At 39.1% G+C, this 17,809-nt stretch overlaps 2 protein-coding genes across 2 annotated transcripts in view; both read left to right on the top strand.

The window, feature by feature from the left end:
- Positions 1–999: 999 nt before the first annotated feature.
- Positions 1,000–13,651, top strand: rab32a (RAB32a, member RAS oncogene family). The gene is made up of 3 exons (XM_053337182.1): positions 1,000–1,390; positions 9,865–10,142; positions 12,444–13,651. The coding sequence occupies exons 1-3, from the start codon at positions 1,177–1,179 to the stop codon at positions 12,591–12,593; spliced, it is 642 nt and encodes a 213-aa protein (XP_053193157.1). The 5' UTR covers positions 1,000–1,176; the 3' UTR covers positions 12,594–13,651.
- Positions 13,652–15,777: 2,126 nt separating this feature from the next.
- Positions 15,778–17,809, top strand: part of adgb (androglobin) — a 37,806-nt gene continuing 35,774 nt past the window's right edge. Inside the window, 4 exon segments of the mRNA XM_053337163.1 lie at positions 15,778–15,848; positions 16,119–16,284; positions 16,456–16,548; positions 17,651–17,722. Coding sequence (XP_053193138.1) covers positions 15,778–15,848; positions 16,119–16,284; positions 16,456–16,548; positions 17,651–17,722 — 402 coding nt within the window.

Genomic DNA, 17,809 nt, shown 5'->3' with positions numbered 1-17,809 from the left:
GATCAGTATTGTTTCAGAAAGTTCTCTAGAGCTGCTATGATTAGTTGATTAATCAATCAGTTGATCAACAGAAAATTAATAAACAGATATGTAGATGTTTGAATAATTGTTTTTTGTTCATTTTTCAAACAAAGATGAAAAAGTTCAGTTACAACTTCTCAGATTTAAAGTTTAATTATTTTGTGTTTCATACTAAACAAGATGTTCCAAAGGACCAGTGTGTAGGATTTACTGGCATCTAGGGGAGAGGTTGCAGATTGCAACCAAGGGAATACACCTCCCATCATCCCGAAGGTAGATGAACTTTTTTTGCGGTTGATGTGAAGTTTGCACACATTTTTACACACACACAAACCTTTAGTATATCAGCCTAAAGTGTGTAAGAGAACCTAATGTGGCTGTGAAAATCACAAAAATCATGAAAGGCTCTCTCTAAAGCCCAGTGTTGGGTTTGTCCATTCTGGGCTACTGTAGAGACATGGCGGCCTTGATGGAACAGGACCCAATCCCTACGTCGATATAAAGGGCTCATTCTAAGGTAATGAAAACACTCAAGTTTGAATTAGACACTAATTATGTATATTATATTTAATTTCTGCTTAGTCTGTTCCACTAGATGCCACTAACTTCTAGACACTGCACCTTTAATCCATCTTAATCTGTGGGAAATTAAAGAGCATATTTTTCACTTTTTCTCTGAAAACTCATAGCCTAAGCAATCAAGAAAATAATCAGATCAATGAATTTATGAAGTTAAGACATTTCAAATATACTTTTTCCCTTTATTTTAAAGAATTATATTTGGGGGGAAAATAATCATCACAGTTGATGATGATGACGTTTTATCTGAAAGTTTAGGGAACAACACATGATTATGTAAGCATGAAAGACCACAAGAGGAAACTGGGACATGCATCGAGAGTTTCCCTGACATTTCCGGGTCCTATGACTTATCAGGTGGCTGCAGGAGGAGGAGAAGGAGGAGGAGGAGAAGTAGAAGTAGAAAGGGGGAGACAAATGTAATTTCTGCTGCATCTGGCCCTCAGCCCTCTGACCAACCCAATCCACAGCTGTCTCTCGCAGGAAGCCTACATGAGAGAGAAAGCAGAAGTAGTCTAGAGTATTGTTTTTTTTTTATTTTTTGGGGAGAAAAGTTGTGAGTGTGTCAGTGTCAGCATGGCCGGGGGCTCGGTGTCTGAGTGTAAGGAGTACTTGTTCAAAGTGCTGGTGATCGGGGAATTAGGCGTCGGGAAAACCAGCATCATCAAACGCTACGTGCACCAGCTTTTCTCGCAGCACTACAGGGCGACGATCGGAGTCGACTTTGCACTTAAAGTGATCAACTGGGACAGCAAAACGCTGGTCCGGTTACAACTGTGGGACATCGCAGGTAAGGACGCGCGTGTTCGCTTAAATTGCGATTTGATTCTGAGCCAATGGCCGCCGAGAGAAAGTTTTGCTTCAAGTTTCACTTTCACATAGCCTACACACAAGAGTGCATATGTTACAAAACTTGTTGTGAGGGACTTTTCTTGGATTTGGCTTATCTACAGTGCCAAAACCTCCCTCAAAATGTCATGAGTTTATTATTAAAATATAAATTCCCAGGCGACTGTGAATTTATAGAAGAAGCAGGAAAGGAATTTCCACCAGAAAAAAAAACAAAAAACCGGTTGATCATGCTCGATGTCCTTTCCACTTTGTGATCACCAGCTCATAATTGCTAGAGGAATGTAGGTCACGTTGTTATTACCGACTGAGCACCGCCCCCCTTCAATTAAACTCACCATCATATTCATGTAATGTTTTCTCTGGGGATTAAAATGTGTTTATAGGCTTACTGCGTGACTTAACTGGCCCTTAGTTTTTTATGGCGCGCCATTATTCATGTTGAAAAGTCATAATGTTTTTCAGATGCCCCTAACTGGCAGTCTCTCTTCAGTCACATGTGATCCTTGTATTTCTGAAAGAGCTTTCAGTAACTTCCTCTCCAAGCTGGTTTAAATTTGGTGTACATACCAACCTGTGCATTCCAGCAGCTTGAGTAAGCAAGCCTAGAGAAATCAGAGCAGTGTCAATACAAGTTTTACCCCACATGCAAACTCTCACAGTGTTTGTCATCTCTGGGAACTAAAATATCACAGGTAAACACAGCAGTCTGAGTATGACATGCTTGAAAAGACAAGTTAGAGAGGAAGTGAGCAGAGATGAGCAGGCAAAGCAGACAACAAAAATGGCTAAGTTTGAAATGGCAAGTGTTGAGGAAAGCTGACAGTTGTGTTCGTAAAGGTTAAAGAAGCAGGGTTGAGGATATAGAATGAGAATGAGGGTGTGTGTGTGTGTGTGATGGAGGGGTTGGTGCATGACATCTCATTAGCCTCCATCTTTTCATGTCTTATCTGGTGTGGCTTCATTGCCAAATATACATCTTACACGAGGCTTGTGAAATTGCTTGGTCACATAAGCTGTAGGGGAGTTTTTTTTAGTGGTATGATAAGATCGTGTGGCTCATGTGTGCACTCTATTCAAAGTGCCAACAATAATTCCTATACGGTTTCTAACATTTCAAAGGACTGTGTCAGGTGATAGCCTTGAGCCACCCTGTTGCATATGAATAGCAAAGACAGTACAAAAAACAATAGGTGCAAATTGCATTGTCTGTCATGGGTTACACCATGCTTTACAGTTGTGACCTCTCACATGGAGTTAATCATTCTCTTAAAGTGTGTGTGTGTGTGTGTGTGTGTGTGTGTGTGTGTGTGTGTGAGAGTGAGAGAGAGAAGAATACATTTATACTTCTTACAAAGACACGACAATGTGACACAAGGGGTGAGGAGAAGATGCCAGTTTGAATCCATAGGTCATACTTAAATCACTTACGTTGCTATGGAGCTCTCCTTTTGTTTGGTCAAATATAGTTAGTGCACATACAGTATATTAGCCCTCCCCATTTTCAGAAAATGTTGGAATATGAAAACTACAGTGTAATGAAATTCAGCTACTTTACCACTTTCATGTGGAAATTCCTGAAATTTGATATGCCGAGTAGGGATGATGAAATGATCAATTATGTATGCTTTCATTACGATTGCACTTTATGTTAACAAGTTACACTATGGTCCATTTTCTCTTACATGAACCATGTCTTTGTTGATTAGCCTGTAGCCACCACATAATTTGAAATGCCAGTAATCTTTGAAATGACTGCAATTCATGGGTTTCTCATCATGATGCATGTGCTAGAGTTGTAGATAGTTGGATAAACTATGTAGAGCTCCAGAAAAACAAAAGTTTTTTCCAAAAATAGGCGTAGTCATGGAAAAATCACCATGTGCAACTGATTTAGCCTGCATCTCCCAGAGATTATTTACTCCCAATTCAAATATCCATAGCCAGATGTTAAAGTGCCCTATAAAAGCTTCTCATCTGGCCCTGCAGTAAAATGTTTTGGGGTTTATTTGCGTGAGATTTTCAATTTATTTTGAAAAGTTAGTTGCTGTGGGTCATATCAATAGTGCATATACATGTATGTAAACACAGATTAAAGGATAAATCCAGTCAAGTATGTCTTAAAGCAATGCTCACATGACCATACATACATTGAAAGGAATATTGGTCGGTGTAATAGTTCCTCCTGCTCATATGTGATGTTTTCACCGTCGAGGTCAACTTGTACCAGAATGCATTTTGCACAGAATGAATACTGTGGATTTTGTCTGATAGATTGAAATTGTGTAAGGATCCTTCCTTACACAATATCTTTACACAACCAGCATGAAAAGAAGTAGAAATTACATTGACCAATAACGTTTTCAATGTAGATATGGGCATGTGGGTAAAAATGTGAACCCATCCTGATTTATTTATTTTTCCTACTGAAAGAAAAAAATGATTAGCCCTGCCTCTGGTTACAATCTATTATTACTTTTGAACACCGCCATGGTTACGCAGGTCCAGCCTCTCCTTCAGTCAAACAAACCTCATATGCTGAGACAGATCAGGACAGATGGTTAGAAGACTGCTGTTTTTATATTTATTCCATCGCTTACAGCAGTGACAGAAAGGAGGCGGACAGTTGGGTGTGTGTGGGGTTTGGAGGGGGGGGTCGTCACAACAACTTGCATGTCTGTCACTGACTGGCAGTGTGGGCTACGATCCCCGCCGTCACTTGGGCCCTGGCAGCACAAGCTCAGTGCACAGGGGGCATCTATGAGTGAGTGCCAGGGATGGCCGTCTGCCTGTCACAGCCAGACAGACAGCGCTCGATCAGAGGATCTGCTAGGGTAAATAAACACTGACACACACACACACACTTAGATGGACTGATATCATTCATAGAGACAAGGGAAGACGCTTGCACACATTGGGTGAGTACAACCGTTTACATGCGTGCACACACACACACATGCTGACCAGAAAGAAAGTTTGAGGTTAGATGACACAGATACTAAACCTCATTATTCACACCTACACCAAGGCATGGCCTGAGGACACTCTGAGGATAAAATAAGTAACGAGACGTGGGTGTGAAAGAGTGAAAGCTGGAGGTATATTTGCCAAGTCATTAAGACCAACCATTAAGCCATTTAATCGTGCAGAAAAGAAGGAATTATCATCTTGGCAACACTAAGAGCAACTTCAGAGTTGCGTTGTCCTTTACCAACCTTTAATAATGATTACAGTCTGAGAGGAATGATAGTAATCAGAGCCTTGTTCAAGATGGGGCCACTAAGGCAGTCAGTGTTAAGCTGGTGGATTTCCCACCCCTTTTCATCCAGAATTGCTACTCTCTCCTGGGTTTGTCTATGCCAGCGGACAGGATGATTACCACCATGGCATAGAGTAAGAAATCTGCACCTGTTTTAGGATCAGACATTTCTCTAGGAGCAGAAGGTTAACATTATTGGACATATGCAGCAGTTCCCTTCACAGCACTAACTATAAACCCTTATAGTCGCACCTTATGCCCTGAATGGAAGCAAATGTTTTCACTCAAATACAGGTTTTACCTGTCATATCTGTATATGAAACAAGGGCAAAGGTGTGCTTGGTTTAACTCTTTACTGATAAAATTCATCCCTGCTGTGCCTCATTATCTCTTAGTGTCCTTTGTGCATTGTTAGGTGATGGTATGGTGATACTAGTGCTAATTGTGCATTAATGTTTAGGTCATGTGTTGTGTTTAGTTTGCCTAAAAGATGGCAGCCATATGCAATAATTCTGGTTAATATTCTACAACAAATATTATCATTCTGTGCTAAATTCCTAGATCCTTGTGCCAAGGCTTAATGTTGAGCAGCCCCACTGATACTTTAGCTGAAGGTGATGGGAAACAAGGGTAAACCATGTTAAGGTGGGGGATTTTCCTTCAGTTCAGACTCGGTTCAGTGCCGAAGGCTGTAGTAAGCTGAAGTAAGTCACTTCTCACATGCTGCTCAGTGGAATTTGAACGTGCTGGTCATGTGTTGTTCACAGTCTCTTGTTGAAAGCTCGTGCTGGAGACCTACCTTTTTAATGACTGGACCCTGTGTTGTCTTCGTTATGTTCGTGTTGTTGGGAGGGTCGTGCAGGGAAAGTTTCACAGCCAGTTGCCTCCTAACAACAGACGGAGACTGCTGCTGTTGCTGCTGCCGTGTCTGGCTTGGACAGTTTCTATGGTAACCCACCCACGGACTAGCAATATGTACGGCCGTAGAGGAAACTAGGGTTGCTAGGGCTATGGATAATGATAAGACTTTTTCTTTATTTCTGTTTCTCCCACACAACAAACAGTAGATGATACTGTTGCTGTAACTAAACCACTTCTTTTTCATCGAGGAGTTTTTTTAACTGTAGATTTCTGAAATTTGACACATTTATAGGCAGAAAGCTTAATTGCACTTGAGGTCATGCATCAACTGAAATGTCCTTGTTTAATATTTTTCACAATAGTTTACTGTCTCTCTCTTTTAGATTGAGACATACTACTCTTTTAGTTTGTAGGCAGTTGCCTCATGTTGTGTGATTATGGCAGCAGCACACAGCTTTGTTCTCTCCTGCAGTCTCGCGCTCCTCTGTGGCCTCCACTCTTACCCACTGATATATTATTGTTCATACTGCTCATTTCATTCCTGTGTTTTACAATGATTGGGTTAACAGCATATGACAATCATTAATGCTTTCTGCATAGCTGTATTCATCCTTTACATAGAAAAAACAAAGCTCACTCAGACATACAATACAAGGAGCACACATCATTGGCGTGATAGAACTAGATGCATAATACACCAGCAGAGTATGAATATCATTCAATTGATATTTACTAATCTATTGCCTGTATTGACATCACAGCATCGATTAGAGCTGAGCACCTGAACTCCTCCTGTGCTCTTAAAATCAAACATTTACAAAAGAGACAACCAGCTTGCCAATTAGAGCACGTAGGTAATATAGACCTGGAGTGAAAATGTGAGGATGTAACATACAATGGTTTAGAGGACTGGCAAAGTAATAGCTAGACTTGAATGACAGAAAATCATTAACTTATTAAAAAAATGTTCATTAGTTTTTAACAGTTTAAATCAATAAATAATAGTGCAAACAATACAAGTTATTGCTTCATATGAAGCTCATGTTTGATTATTAACCTATTCAACATAGAGTGAGGTAGATTTTATTTGCTCTAACAAGTCAAACATAAAACCAGGAGTTGTCTTTTTCAGCAAGAACTTGACTGGATTTAGTAAATGCACCAGAATGACTATCGGGACAAGCTGTGACACTTCAAAGATCAGGCATCATGGGATTTGCTGTCATTTAATGTTACTGACTTCTGTATGGAACCACAGCACCTCATCAGTACCCCAAATAACTCATTACCCCCAACTACAGCCAGGTGTGTGTGTGTGTGTGTGTGTGTGTGTGTGTGTGTGTGTGTGTGTGTGTGTGTGTGTGTGTGTGTGTGTGTGTGTGTGTGTGTGTGTGTGTGTGTGTGTGCAGGTGTGTAGCTGCAATCACATCGGTGGTATTGATTGATATAATCACTCCATATCAGTCCTCTCCATGCAGCCACTTCTCTCGCAGGAGGGGCACTCCTATTCAGAGTGAGGTTAACACCCCCAGACTGGCTCTGCTTAAATATCGACTGGCCGATTAAGGACTTGGCCTGTCAGAAAATCAACTGAAGTGAGGTGAAGAGTTGAAAGTAGATTGTGACATGCTCTCATGGATTCTTTATATTTATGGAACGGCTTGTCTTCAGTTCTCGAATAAATAAACAATCATAATTATTCTGAGCATTCATTAACATTTAAAACAAGCATCAGCAGATACAAATTAAACAAATTTCAATTAACTGTGTGGAGGGCATGGTTGTTAATTAATCTCCAACCTTGCCATTCTGTACTTTATGTAAACCAGTTCCTAGTCCAAGGTGAGCTGACAGAAAGGTTGTTTTTGTTGTCAGTATATCATAATAAGTCTTGTTGCTCTATTCATTAGTAAGATTAAATTCTATAGCGTCTTTTTGAGAAATGCCTATCTTTATTTTCCTGCTTTTTTATCAACTAATTTACCTTTTTTTAAAAAACACTTGAAGCTATTAAAATGTGTCTTTCTCTGCAGAGCATTCATTCTGTCTTTAATATTCTTCAATAACACATTATGGCTAAACAATTAAGTGAAGCCAGTTATTTATGAGCCATATTCTGCTTTTCCCTCCACACTTGCTGAATGTATGAGCTCTACAAAGCCTGGAAATGAAAGCCTTATTTCAGTGTATCGGCTCTTTATCCCACTGTGTCGTGTCTCTGGTGAATTCACCTGGGGTTATATCAGCTAAAATTAGACTCTCAATTATGAGCAATTACCGTCAGGCCTGTGGGCCCCACAGTGTATTCACTCTCTCACTCACACCCGCACTGCGCCACGCCACTCCAGTTCCTTGCGTGGTTGGGTAAGTACCTACAGTAAAGCGAAAGTATACTTAGAGCAGCTGTGCTCACAGTTCCTCAATCATTTTTTTTGTTTCTTTTTCTGTTTTGTAACTCACGTATAGCTGAAACTGATAACTGTCCCTTGCATAGTTACACTTGGCCTGTAGGTTTTCTTAAATTGGAGCAGTGCAGCAAAAAATACACTGTGATAAATCGATTCCAATGCTACATTAAGTTTTGGAAACGTCACCTGGCATAATTGCAGACACTGAACTAAGAAAAGTAAGTTGAATGAGCAGGTGCTTTAAAGGCACAATCTGTGAATTAATGTAAATGAATGGGAACCACGCCACCAAAATCTCAAACACTGGTGTGTAATCTTCTGCCACAAGTTCAGACACAAACTAAATCTAAGATACACTGTTCTGGCTTCTTTACGTTTTTTCATGCTTTTCTTGTATGCCCATTTATACATCTCAAATGTGTACAGTCCTTAAACAGGCCTGCCTATATGAGGTCCATGTTAAATGTTCTATAGGATGGAAGTAATCATGCATCATGAAAAACATCAAACATCAAAAAACAGCAAAAACAGGAAACATATTGGGGAGCTTATGCAAGACCATGACTGTTATGTAAAGAGAAAAATGTCTGTCATCAAAGTTGAGTCATAGCGAACATAATTTTCCAACTTTAACATAACACTGCTTTTGTCATATCTGGAGAAACACTTCTCTCTTTGAACTGCCAGAAACACATTTTAACTGTAGGCTCGTGACATTAAAATGACCAGTTCCTTCAAAGAATCTCTACTGCTTATTGTCTGAATGTCTTTATTACATCTGGAATCAAGACTCCCTACGTCTCAGACTAAAGCCTGTTCACACTTGTAGTCAGTTCCTCTGCAGGCAGTTTTGGGTAAGCATAGTATCAACACACCTAACTATCTTGGTATCCAGAAACATCAGAGTCCAGTCTTTAGGACCATCTATTAGAAGCTTTAAGTGATCTTTTGATTAGACTAACATGCAGGAAGATGTGACGTTGGTCAATTTGACCAAACTATTGTGCCACTGAACTGCTAATCATAGATTCACTTCCCCCCCACTGACGTACTCTACTGTATGTCTGATTACATTGCACAGTTATACTAAGGTGTAGTCATCTTCTCACCTCTATTTCCTTTTTTTTAGGTTTCATTTTGAATGTGATTTGAATAGTTCATGGTTCATGACTACAGTGGAGTCCCTGTCTAGTTATTTTCCGTGACTTGGTGCTATCTAAAATGTTCAAATGCTCTGCACACACAGACTAAAAGGGAAAAATACAACAAACATATTCAAAATGCATACTTTAAAGAGACTTAGTGTTTTGTTGTTTAGCAGACAAAACTGATTTCTTCACAGGTTGATGAGTAGTTGGTATGATGGTATGGTGACTACAATCAATAGATTTTTGACAAATACAGGTTTAAAAGGTTCCAGTTTAAAAGGAAGCCCTCTCATATTAATAGTGACACCCCATATCTCACTGGTAATTCCCCTTGCTTTACCTTTGCGAAATATCATGACTACAGAAAATGGGTTTATTATCATGGCAGATTACTTCTTTGTATGGATTAGCCCTGTGGCAAATTAGGGAAAGTAGGTTGAATGAGAACCATCTCTATGCTCATGATTTTTTGGCCACTAAAGAGGAGGAAAAATTGTTGAGGTCTCTCTGACTTGTAACAAAATGGAGAATGAAATGAGAATGACACATGTCTTGTCATTTACTATTCCCAAGCTCAGGGCTAGACATTTGGTTTCATCCTCAACATACTGGTTCGTTTTGTTTAATCACATCCGCTTCTGATGGATTCATAAACCCAAAACCCCATTACGTATTACATTTACTATATGTACTTTATAAAAATGCTAATACTTTACTAAATTCTCCTCTCATCCTCCAGGTCAGGAACGATTTGGGAATATGACACGGGTGTATTACAAAGAGGCTGTGGGGGCATTCGTGGTGTTCGATGTGACAAGAGGCTCCACGTTTGAGGCTGTTTCTAAGTGGAAGCATGACCTGGACAGCAAGGTGAAACTGGCTAATGGCAACCCCATACCCTCAGTGCTGCTCGCCAATAAATGCGACCAGAAGAAAGAGACCACCAACAACATGGCCCTAATGGACAATTTCTGCAAAGAGACTGGCTTTCTGGGTTGGTTTGAAACCTCAGCTAAGGTGAGAGATCATTACAGTACATTCCTCCCATTTCTGTTTAACAGGCTCCTCTTTTCAATTATTCTCCCCTCTCTGATGTGTTTTCATGTTTTGTTTCTGGCTATTTTATAGATGAAACCAGGGTACAGCAGCGTGAAATTACCAAAGTTAGGACTCACATTAATGCTGGCTGAAATATCTTGCATCATGGGGGATACATATTTCCTTCAAAGTGCCTTGAGTGATGGTTCAAACATGACCATTGATAGGTTCAAATCTTATTATACACATAGACATGACTTGTGTTTGTGGCAAATCAGATGTCAGAGCTTTAATATGCACAGCCAAATATAAATAAAAGGAGCCACTGAACCGTTGTTGCAAATTTGAAGAAGTTGCCATTTTACTGAATGGCCTCTTCACTTCCCCTCACGGCAGACAGGAAATCCTCAGAAATTATCCTGCAGCGCTGCCAGCCTCCCCTTACCCTCCACTCTCCAGATGATGTAATCACACTGGTTACTGTGGTGATTGTGAAATACATAACATTTGGTAATGGCTTTGTTAACTAATGTTGTGGCTGGAATGAGAGCTAAGCAAGCACCCGTATTTCTTAAATCTTGGAAACTTTGCCTATGGCTAAAATCTTGTGTGGAGTGGAAGTTATCCTGCAATTCATGCACAACACCTTTGAACATTTATCTTCCCAACTGGTCAACTGGCCAAAAGATGTGTTGGACAGCTGGTGTGATATGGTATCACATGATGTTGATTGATGTTGCCGCCCAGAGCTGTTAGGGTTAGAGGGGTAGTGCTCTGAGAGATAATATTCTGCAATGGTTTTCTTCAAATTTGGTCATGGTGTCACAGGTTTGGTGTTACTGCTATGTGTGTGTGTTTACTCTAGGCTTTACTTCTGCCCTTGTGAGCAGAATTTGGTGAAGTGAAATTATGTCAGCACCCTATGACTTCTACAAAATTAAGGAATAACTTCATACATGAAAGGACTAAAAAATATCTGACCTCCTAGTGTATGACTGATGTAATGCAAACTATCTGCTCTCATATTTGTCTCAGACTCATCAGCACATGACTGACAAAAGGCTGCTAGTTCACATGTGCAGGCTTGTGTTAACTTCCACATCTCAAACCATTTAATTCCATGTTGAGGAATGCTTTGATGAATTTTAGTATCTAGAGTTAACTTTATTAACTCACTGAAAATAACCTAAGGCCTCTCAGCTCTGTCACGTGCTGCGTCATGTGAAGTATGCTGGGGCGTGATGTGTGCAAAGCCTCTCTGGCCGTTGTCCTTTCTGTGAGTGCAATGAAGTAGTGTTGTGTTTTTGTTTTTATGCCAGTCACACAGGTGTTAAACTCAGCCTACAATAACCTGTGATTGTAATTCTGTTAATAAAGCACTAAACTTTCTTTTTGTTTCTGTTTCGGAATGACACACAGGCTGCCTCTCAATAGACTTTCCAAATGGTCTTATGAGAGAATAATACACAATCATATAATCACAGTTTGTTTTGACCACAGTTTTGAGGACAGTGGGTCTGAGGAAGGCTACTCAGTCAAATGTTAAAAGGATGTTAATTTCCTCTAGTCCTAATTAGCCTTTTCTGCAACATAGTCAACAACTTAGTCTCTAATTAGGGGTCGGTCTGGTTCTGATTGGTGCTCACCCTCTATGAATTGAGAGGTCTCAAAATCATATAGTTAAATTCACATGCCCTACCTATTAATCATGAGCAGTATACTTGTGTTTTCACCAGATTTGTAATTACTTTTGAAAAAACTATTAGACTTCCATTGCTAATATAATTTTGGACTTTTGCAACTTCATAATGTGTTTTTATACAGTATTGGCACTTTTTTGTGTTGGAAAAACACTTACTTTCGTTTGTTGTTACCCAAGATACCCAGGCCTCTTTGTAAATATCTTTCTAACTGCAAAGCCTGGAGAAAGGTCATTAATATTCATTACCTCTTCAACCATGAGATGACAGCTTTTGGCCACAGTGTGAAGGACAAAAATGAATGGTTGTTTTTATTTAGTCTCTGCTTGCATCAGACTGGCTCACTGAAAACCATCTCCCAGTGTTTCCCAGCTGTTGCACAAACTGCTTCATATAAAGATATTTTAGTGGTGTTTTTAGTGTCTATTAAACCTTGTGATATGATCTAGGGAACAAAGTTTGCTACAACCGTGATGTGCAGACAGAAGCAAGACAAAAATGAAAGTTATAAACAATTTTTGAAATAAATAAAATAGATCTTTTATTGCCTCCCTGACATGCTGCTTTCACCTTTCCATAGGACAACATCAACGTGGACGAGGCAGCGCGTTTCCTGGTAGAGAATATCTTGGCTAACGACAAAGGTTTGCCGTATGAGGAGAGCAATGGAGACCGGATCAAACTGGACCAGGAGACTGTGCCTGCAGAGAGCAAATCGGGCTGCTGCTAACACTCAATATATTCTCATTAGCCAACCCATGCCCCCAGCCTGTGGCTCCAGCCCTTTACAGCAGCCTTAGGGAGGAGTTTGAATTGTGGGTTCTTAAAAGATTTAGGAACTTCTCCTCTCTGCACTAATGCCCATTTGACCTGCACATCAAAGTTTTTCATTGTAGCTTTTCCTAGGCCAGAATAGAAGCCTGATTTTTTTATCTTGATAGGCTCCCGAATATTTTCAGCCTCTATCATGCTGTGTGTCCTTCACCTCCAAACCACAGGATCTTTATCATTGTATCTTTCTCAGCACACTTTTTCCTGACTGTATGTTCCACCGTGATGAACCGCACCCTCCACACTCAAACCTCTGTTGCCTCAACTGCCCTGAAACCCTGAACTGTACCACACCTGACAAAAGGGGCAAACTCCTCTGCCACTCTTTGGTCTATTCCTTCTCTGTAGCCCTTTATTTGTGTTGGGGTCATTCACTATTTGTCTGTGAGATGAGACACTTGTTGGGTGTTTGTGAAGTTTTTCTTTAGATAAAATAGATCTCCCTTAAACAGATATTTTTCAGTGTGTTCATGGTTATGTCTCCAACTGTACTCATATTAGACTACTGTGGAAAAAGTAAGCATATGGGCATCAGTTAAGCATTATCAAAGTGTTATTGTATTTTATATCGCTGTATAAAAGTGTTGTCTTATGCTACGTTTTCTCTGGCAATGTGCTATAATACAGTTTTGTCTTATTCTCATAAGAGGCTGGGTCACACTCAAACAAGGACACAGATGGGCAATATAGTAATTCAGAAAACTCTAACTAAAAATGGTACTATATGAGACACTGAAAAATCTTTGTTTGATTGTCTTTCCACTGGTATGAAAATGTAGATCTGATTTACAGTATGTATTTTTAAAACATGTTGGGTCATGCATTATATATCTGGTGAGATATCACAAAAACAGAGGACTACACTCTGTTGTATATAAGGGTTGTAATCTGTTAAAGTGTTAAACTGTTTTTTTAACATGGAGTTGAAATTAAGTTTACATGTGAAAATACTTTAAATCTAAGACCTTTAATAGAATAAACATTTTAACAGATGTGTGTCGGCTACTAGTGATTTTCAGACTGTCTAATTGACGTATTTATCTAAATGTTGAAATAAAATTGAAATAGTTGAAATCTCGAATGCATTTATGGATCTAATAACAATACACTGGGGTCGTTTTGCCCAACACGTTCCAATGTTACTGGCTAAAATGAAGGATAAACCTGTTTACCTGTTTGAATGTTATGGTTCATTCTCTCAAGCAAATGTGTCCGATTATAAAATTCATTGTTTTATTACTGGCACGTAGACATATTGGATCAAGCAAGCTGAGCTGGGATTATTCTTGTATTAACACATTTCTTATTAGCATAATGTACGAGCAAACACTTTTGTTTTTGGGAGCTACTGTAGATCTACAATGGCAGCAACAGAACTGCTGCAAAGACAACACTGTTCTGACTGCACTTGTCTGAGAGTCAATATTGAATGTTTCCTTTGAAAAATCAGTCATAATGTTAGTCAACCAATTAAAAATACAGATAATGTAGATGACACAACATGTACGTATGAACTGTATGAAAAGTCATTATTGGTATAATTAGTTTCATTCATTTAAATATGGCTTACAAAAGTGTGCATTTAAGAACATTTCACCTTTAGTATAGTTTCTAGTTGCCCTTGAAGGAATTCATAGCACAAAGGATTATGGATAAAGCTGTATGTGTGGAAATAGTACAACTGAGACTGTGTGTGAGTGAGAGAGAGAGAGAGACAGGCCCATGTGACTCCACTCAAGAAACAGTGTGTGATAGTCATCAGACATTGTGCTCCCAACTCTTCAGCTTGTGCTCTTCCACACACCTAATTGTTAGCAGCAGAGCAGGAATGCAGTGGAGCCATGCCAGTTGTAGACTCCACAAGCATTTCAGCAACTCCTATTCAATGCCAGTCCTGCAATCCACAATACATCATTAAAACCAAAGAAAGTTTAAACCTTGACAGAGTATTGATGTAGTCTACTCACTTTTTTTTTTATCTCAGACTTGATTTCAGTGTTTATGTGAAAGTGTGCTGCTACTTTCTTAAGAACCAAATGTACAATACATCACAAAATGACAGGCTTGAGTCAATAAAAAAAAAGAAGTGATGTACAACAACAATACAATTCTGCATTGCTATCCTTTGTGGTGCTTATGCTGTTGCAATTTAGTGGGATGGTTAAAAAAGGATTCAACTGCAGCAATTTTTGAGACCATATTTTGTCATGTGGTAATGGATTGCATTTATAAAAATATATTGTTTTCTGCAGCTGTCAATTGAAATAGCAATATGGCTAGAATAGATGGTTATAAGGTGGGTTGTTCAAGTCTATTTTAAAACAACAATCTGGTGTCCAAATAAGCATTGACTTTTTTCTTTTCTTGCAATTATCAGCCCTCCTGTTCAAACTGGCCATTCAAAGATCCATTTTTAATACACTTACTGTATAATTGACAGGGCCAAAATCCACAAGCCTCTTTGTGTGCACAAATATTTCAAAGTTTATCTGAAGCTAATATGAAGTTTCAGCCGACAAAATACGTCACATCGCCACAGTAGGCTACCTCCTTTTTTTTCACCATGCTTCCACCACAGCTCAACTGGGAAACACTGAATAAACAGTAAAAGGGAATTTGATGCTAAAACAATTGTTAGTGTGGCAGATATCCAATTAATATGACTCTGCTCAAGCTTAATATAAGCTTCAAATCAACTTTTAAAAGCATTTTGTAAAACATAACTGTGTGGATAGCTACACTGTTGACCCCGTTCGCCTACACTGAAAACATTTCCAGTGTTCATATCGGCACTTGACTTCTGTTTTAAGACATCCTTGAAAAATTATGAACCTTTCCTTTAACTGATGAGTTTCACATTTTGTAGTTCTTAAAGTTACTTTCAGTATAAAGATATAAGGATATAATATGAAAGAAAATCTGCTCATCCCTCACCGTAGTAACAAGTGACGCAGCAGCTCAAGACTCCGCCCACCTTAAAGCTCTGTTACCTGGCAACGCGTAAACTTTCAAGAGCAGTGAGAGGCAACCAAACAAATGCACCTCTGACAGGCTACTTGGCGTGTAGTTAAGTATTGAATACAATGTCGAAGACACAGCCAAAGAAAAAGGACTCCTCTTCTAGCAAAGTGTCTTTATCCGACCGACAGACAGAGTGAGTTTGAGTTAATGCTGGCAACAAGCGTTAATTAAGGTCTGCTTTGACATTTAGCATTAGCGTTAGCTCCCTATCCTCTAAATCAATCAGCATTCAGGAAGCTTGTTAACCCTACCAGAGACATTCACAGTCTGATTGTAAACAGAGATTTGCTGGGTTTACTCTAGACCGAATATCTGCTACTGAGCTGGTTTATTTCATTGTTTAATATTGACTAAAAGGAAAGGAAGCCAGAAAAACAAATTAAATGGGTTGCTGTCATTTCAGAGCAACGTCTCAGGTAGCCACGTCTTCTGAGAGCCTGGGAGGTGTGTGGAGATGCAAATTTCCCATTTGGCCTGAGTGGAATGATGTAGAAGTCAGCAAAGAGAAATGGGACTCAAGCAAAGGAGCTGAAGATGGAAAGATGACAAAGAGTCCCAATGCTGTAAATGTGGAGTAGAAAATAATTCACACTCTGTTAGATACATGTACATGTAGGCTAGTGTCTTGCAAAATGTATAATTTGCTTTAAACTCACTTTAAAACTGATTTTGACATATGTTTATTCTTTGTTCATTTTATTTCTTCATTTCACTTTGACTTGGTGTGCTTTTGTCTGCAGCCGTTCTTTGAAGATCCCGAGGGTAAAATTTGCTTGCCTCCATCTTTGCGAGTGCACTCCTGGAAGCGCCCTACAGAATTTATTGTCAACAAGGTAATCATTCTGTGATAAGGTTTCTAATAGGATATGACATGCTGTATATATCTTCCTGTCCAGATTTAATAATGATGAATGAATTGTGTAGGTATGCACATGTAAAAAACATGAATGTCAATTAACAATAAATGTATTCTGTAATTTCAGGATTTTAATCAATGTGGTTTAAGGTTTTAAACATTTGCTGGTCTTTTTTCTTCTTTCCATATCTTTGAAAATGAATACCTTTGCGTTTTTGAATTTTTGATCAGGCAAAATATCAGGTGTGATCTCTTTAAAATGTAACATCTGTTGGTTGCAGCCATCACATGTATTCAAGTGTAGTTAAATGTAGCTAACAAAATCGTCTCTCTAGTCACTTACAATGGAGTTTTAATTGCATCACTTAGCTTTTCTGAAATGCCTCTCTTGGTACAGTATTTAGCAATTACTGAAAGCTTCCTGCTTTTTGAATTAGTCCTTGCCAGGTCACAAAAGCTGCCTTTTCAGACAAGATGTCAAAAGCATTTCATTAATTTCATACAAAAGGAGCACAGGATAATCACAAAAGCATCAGTCATACGGATGCAGGCAGCAGCTCTTTTGAGATCTTCTCTCTTCATCAATCTGTACTACAGTCTGTATTTCTAAAGCTTGTGTTATTGACGGAAATTATTAAAAGTTTGTCCTCTATTTAGAGTTGCCTTGATGATGGGAGAAAACACCACCTTCCTTGATCTATGGATGATCTCTCTCACCATCACCTGACCCATTAATTCATATTTAATTAGTAATATGGTAGAGTCTATTAACTCGGTAGTCAAATATTCATTGCAGACACAGTCTTGGGAGTATCTTGGCGAGGTTAGACCAATTAAGTCCCTGGAATGAGTGGAGAAGCATTAAGTAGGTCAAATATTCATGTCCACCACGAAGTAGGTGACCTATGATAGCAATGTTCTAAAGCTAAAGATGATGACTGATCTAAATATGTAAAGATGCTTTGCAATCGTGCAACACGCTCTATACAGTCCAGTCTGAATGCAGAAATGCATTGCATGCAGAAATATATTTGTGAAAATATATCAATTTGCATCTTAAATTATTTTCTTTATTTAAGGGTCCTACTGTTGTTGAGAATCAAACCACCTTCGACCTGATCTCCTCTAATGGTCACCTGATTTGCAGTGAGGTTAGTTTCCAGCAATTTTGTTCCTATTATTTAAGATTGCACTGACTTGTGTCACAAACTGGCTCAACACAAAGAGGGGAGACAAGT

This window comes from Scomber japonicus, chromosome 17 (genome assembly GCF_027409825.1).
Source record: "Scomber japonicus isolate fScoJap1 chromosome 17, fScoJap1.pri, whole genome shotgun sequence".
Classification (NCBI taxonomy): domain Eukaryota; kingdom Metazoa; phylum Chordata; class Actinopteri; order Scombriformes; family Scombridae; genus Scomber; species Scomber japonicus.
Note: the sequence above shows the minus strand (reverse complement) of the source record. Positions and strands in the feature narration are given on the sequence as shown.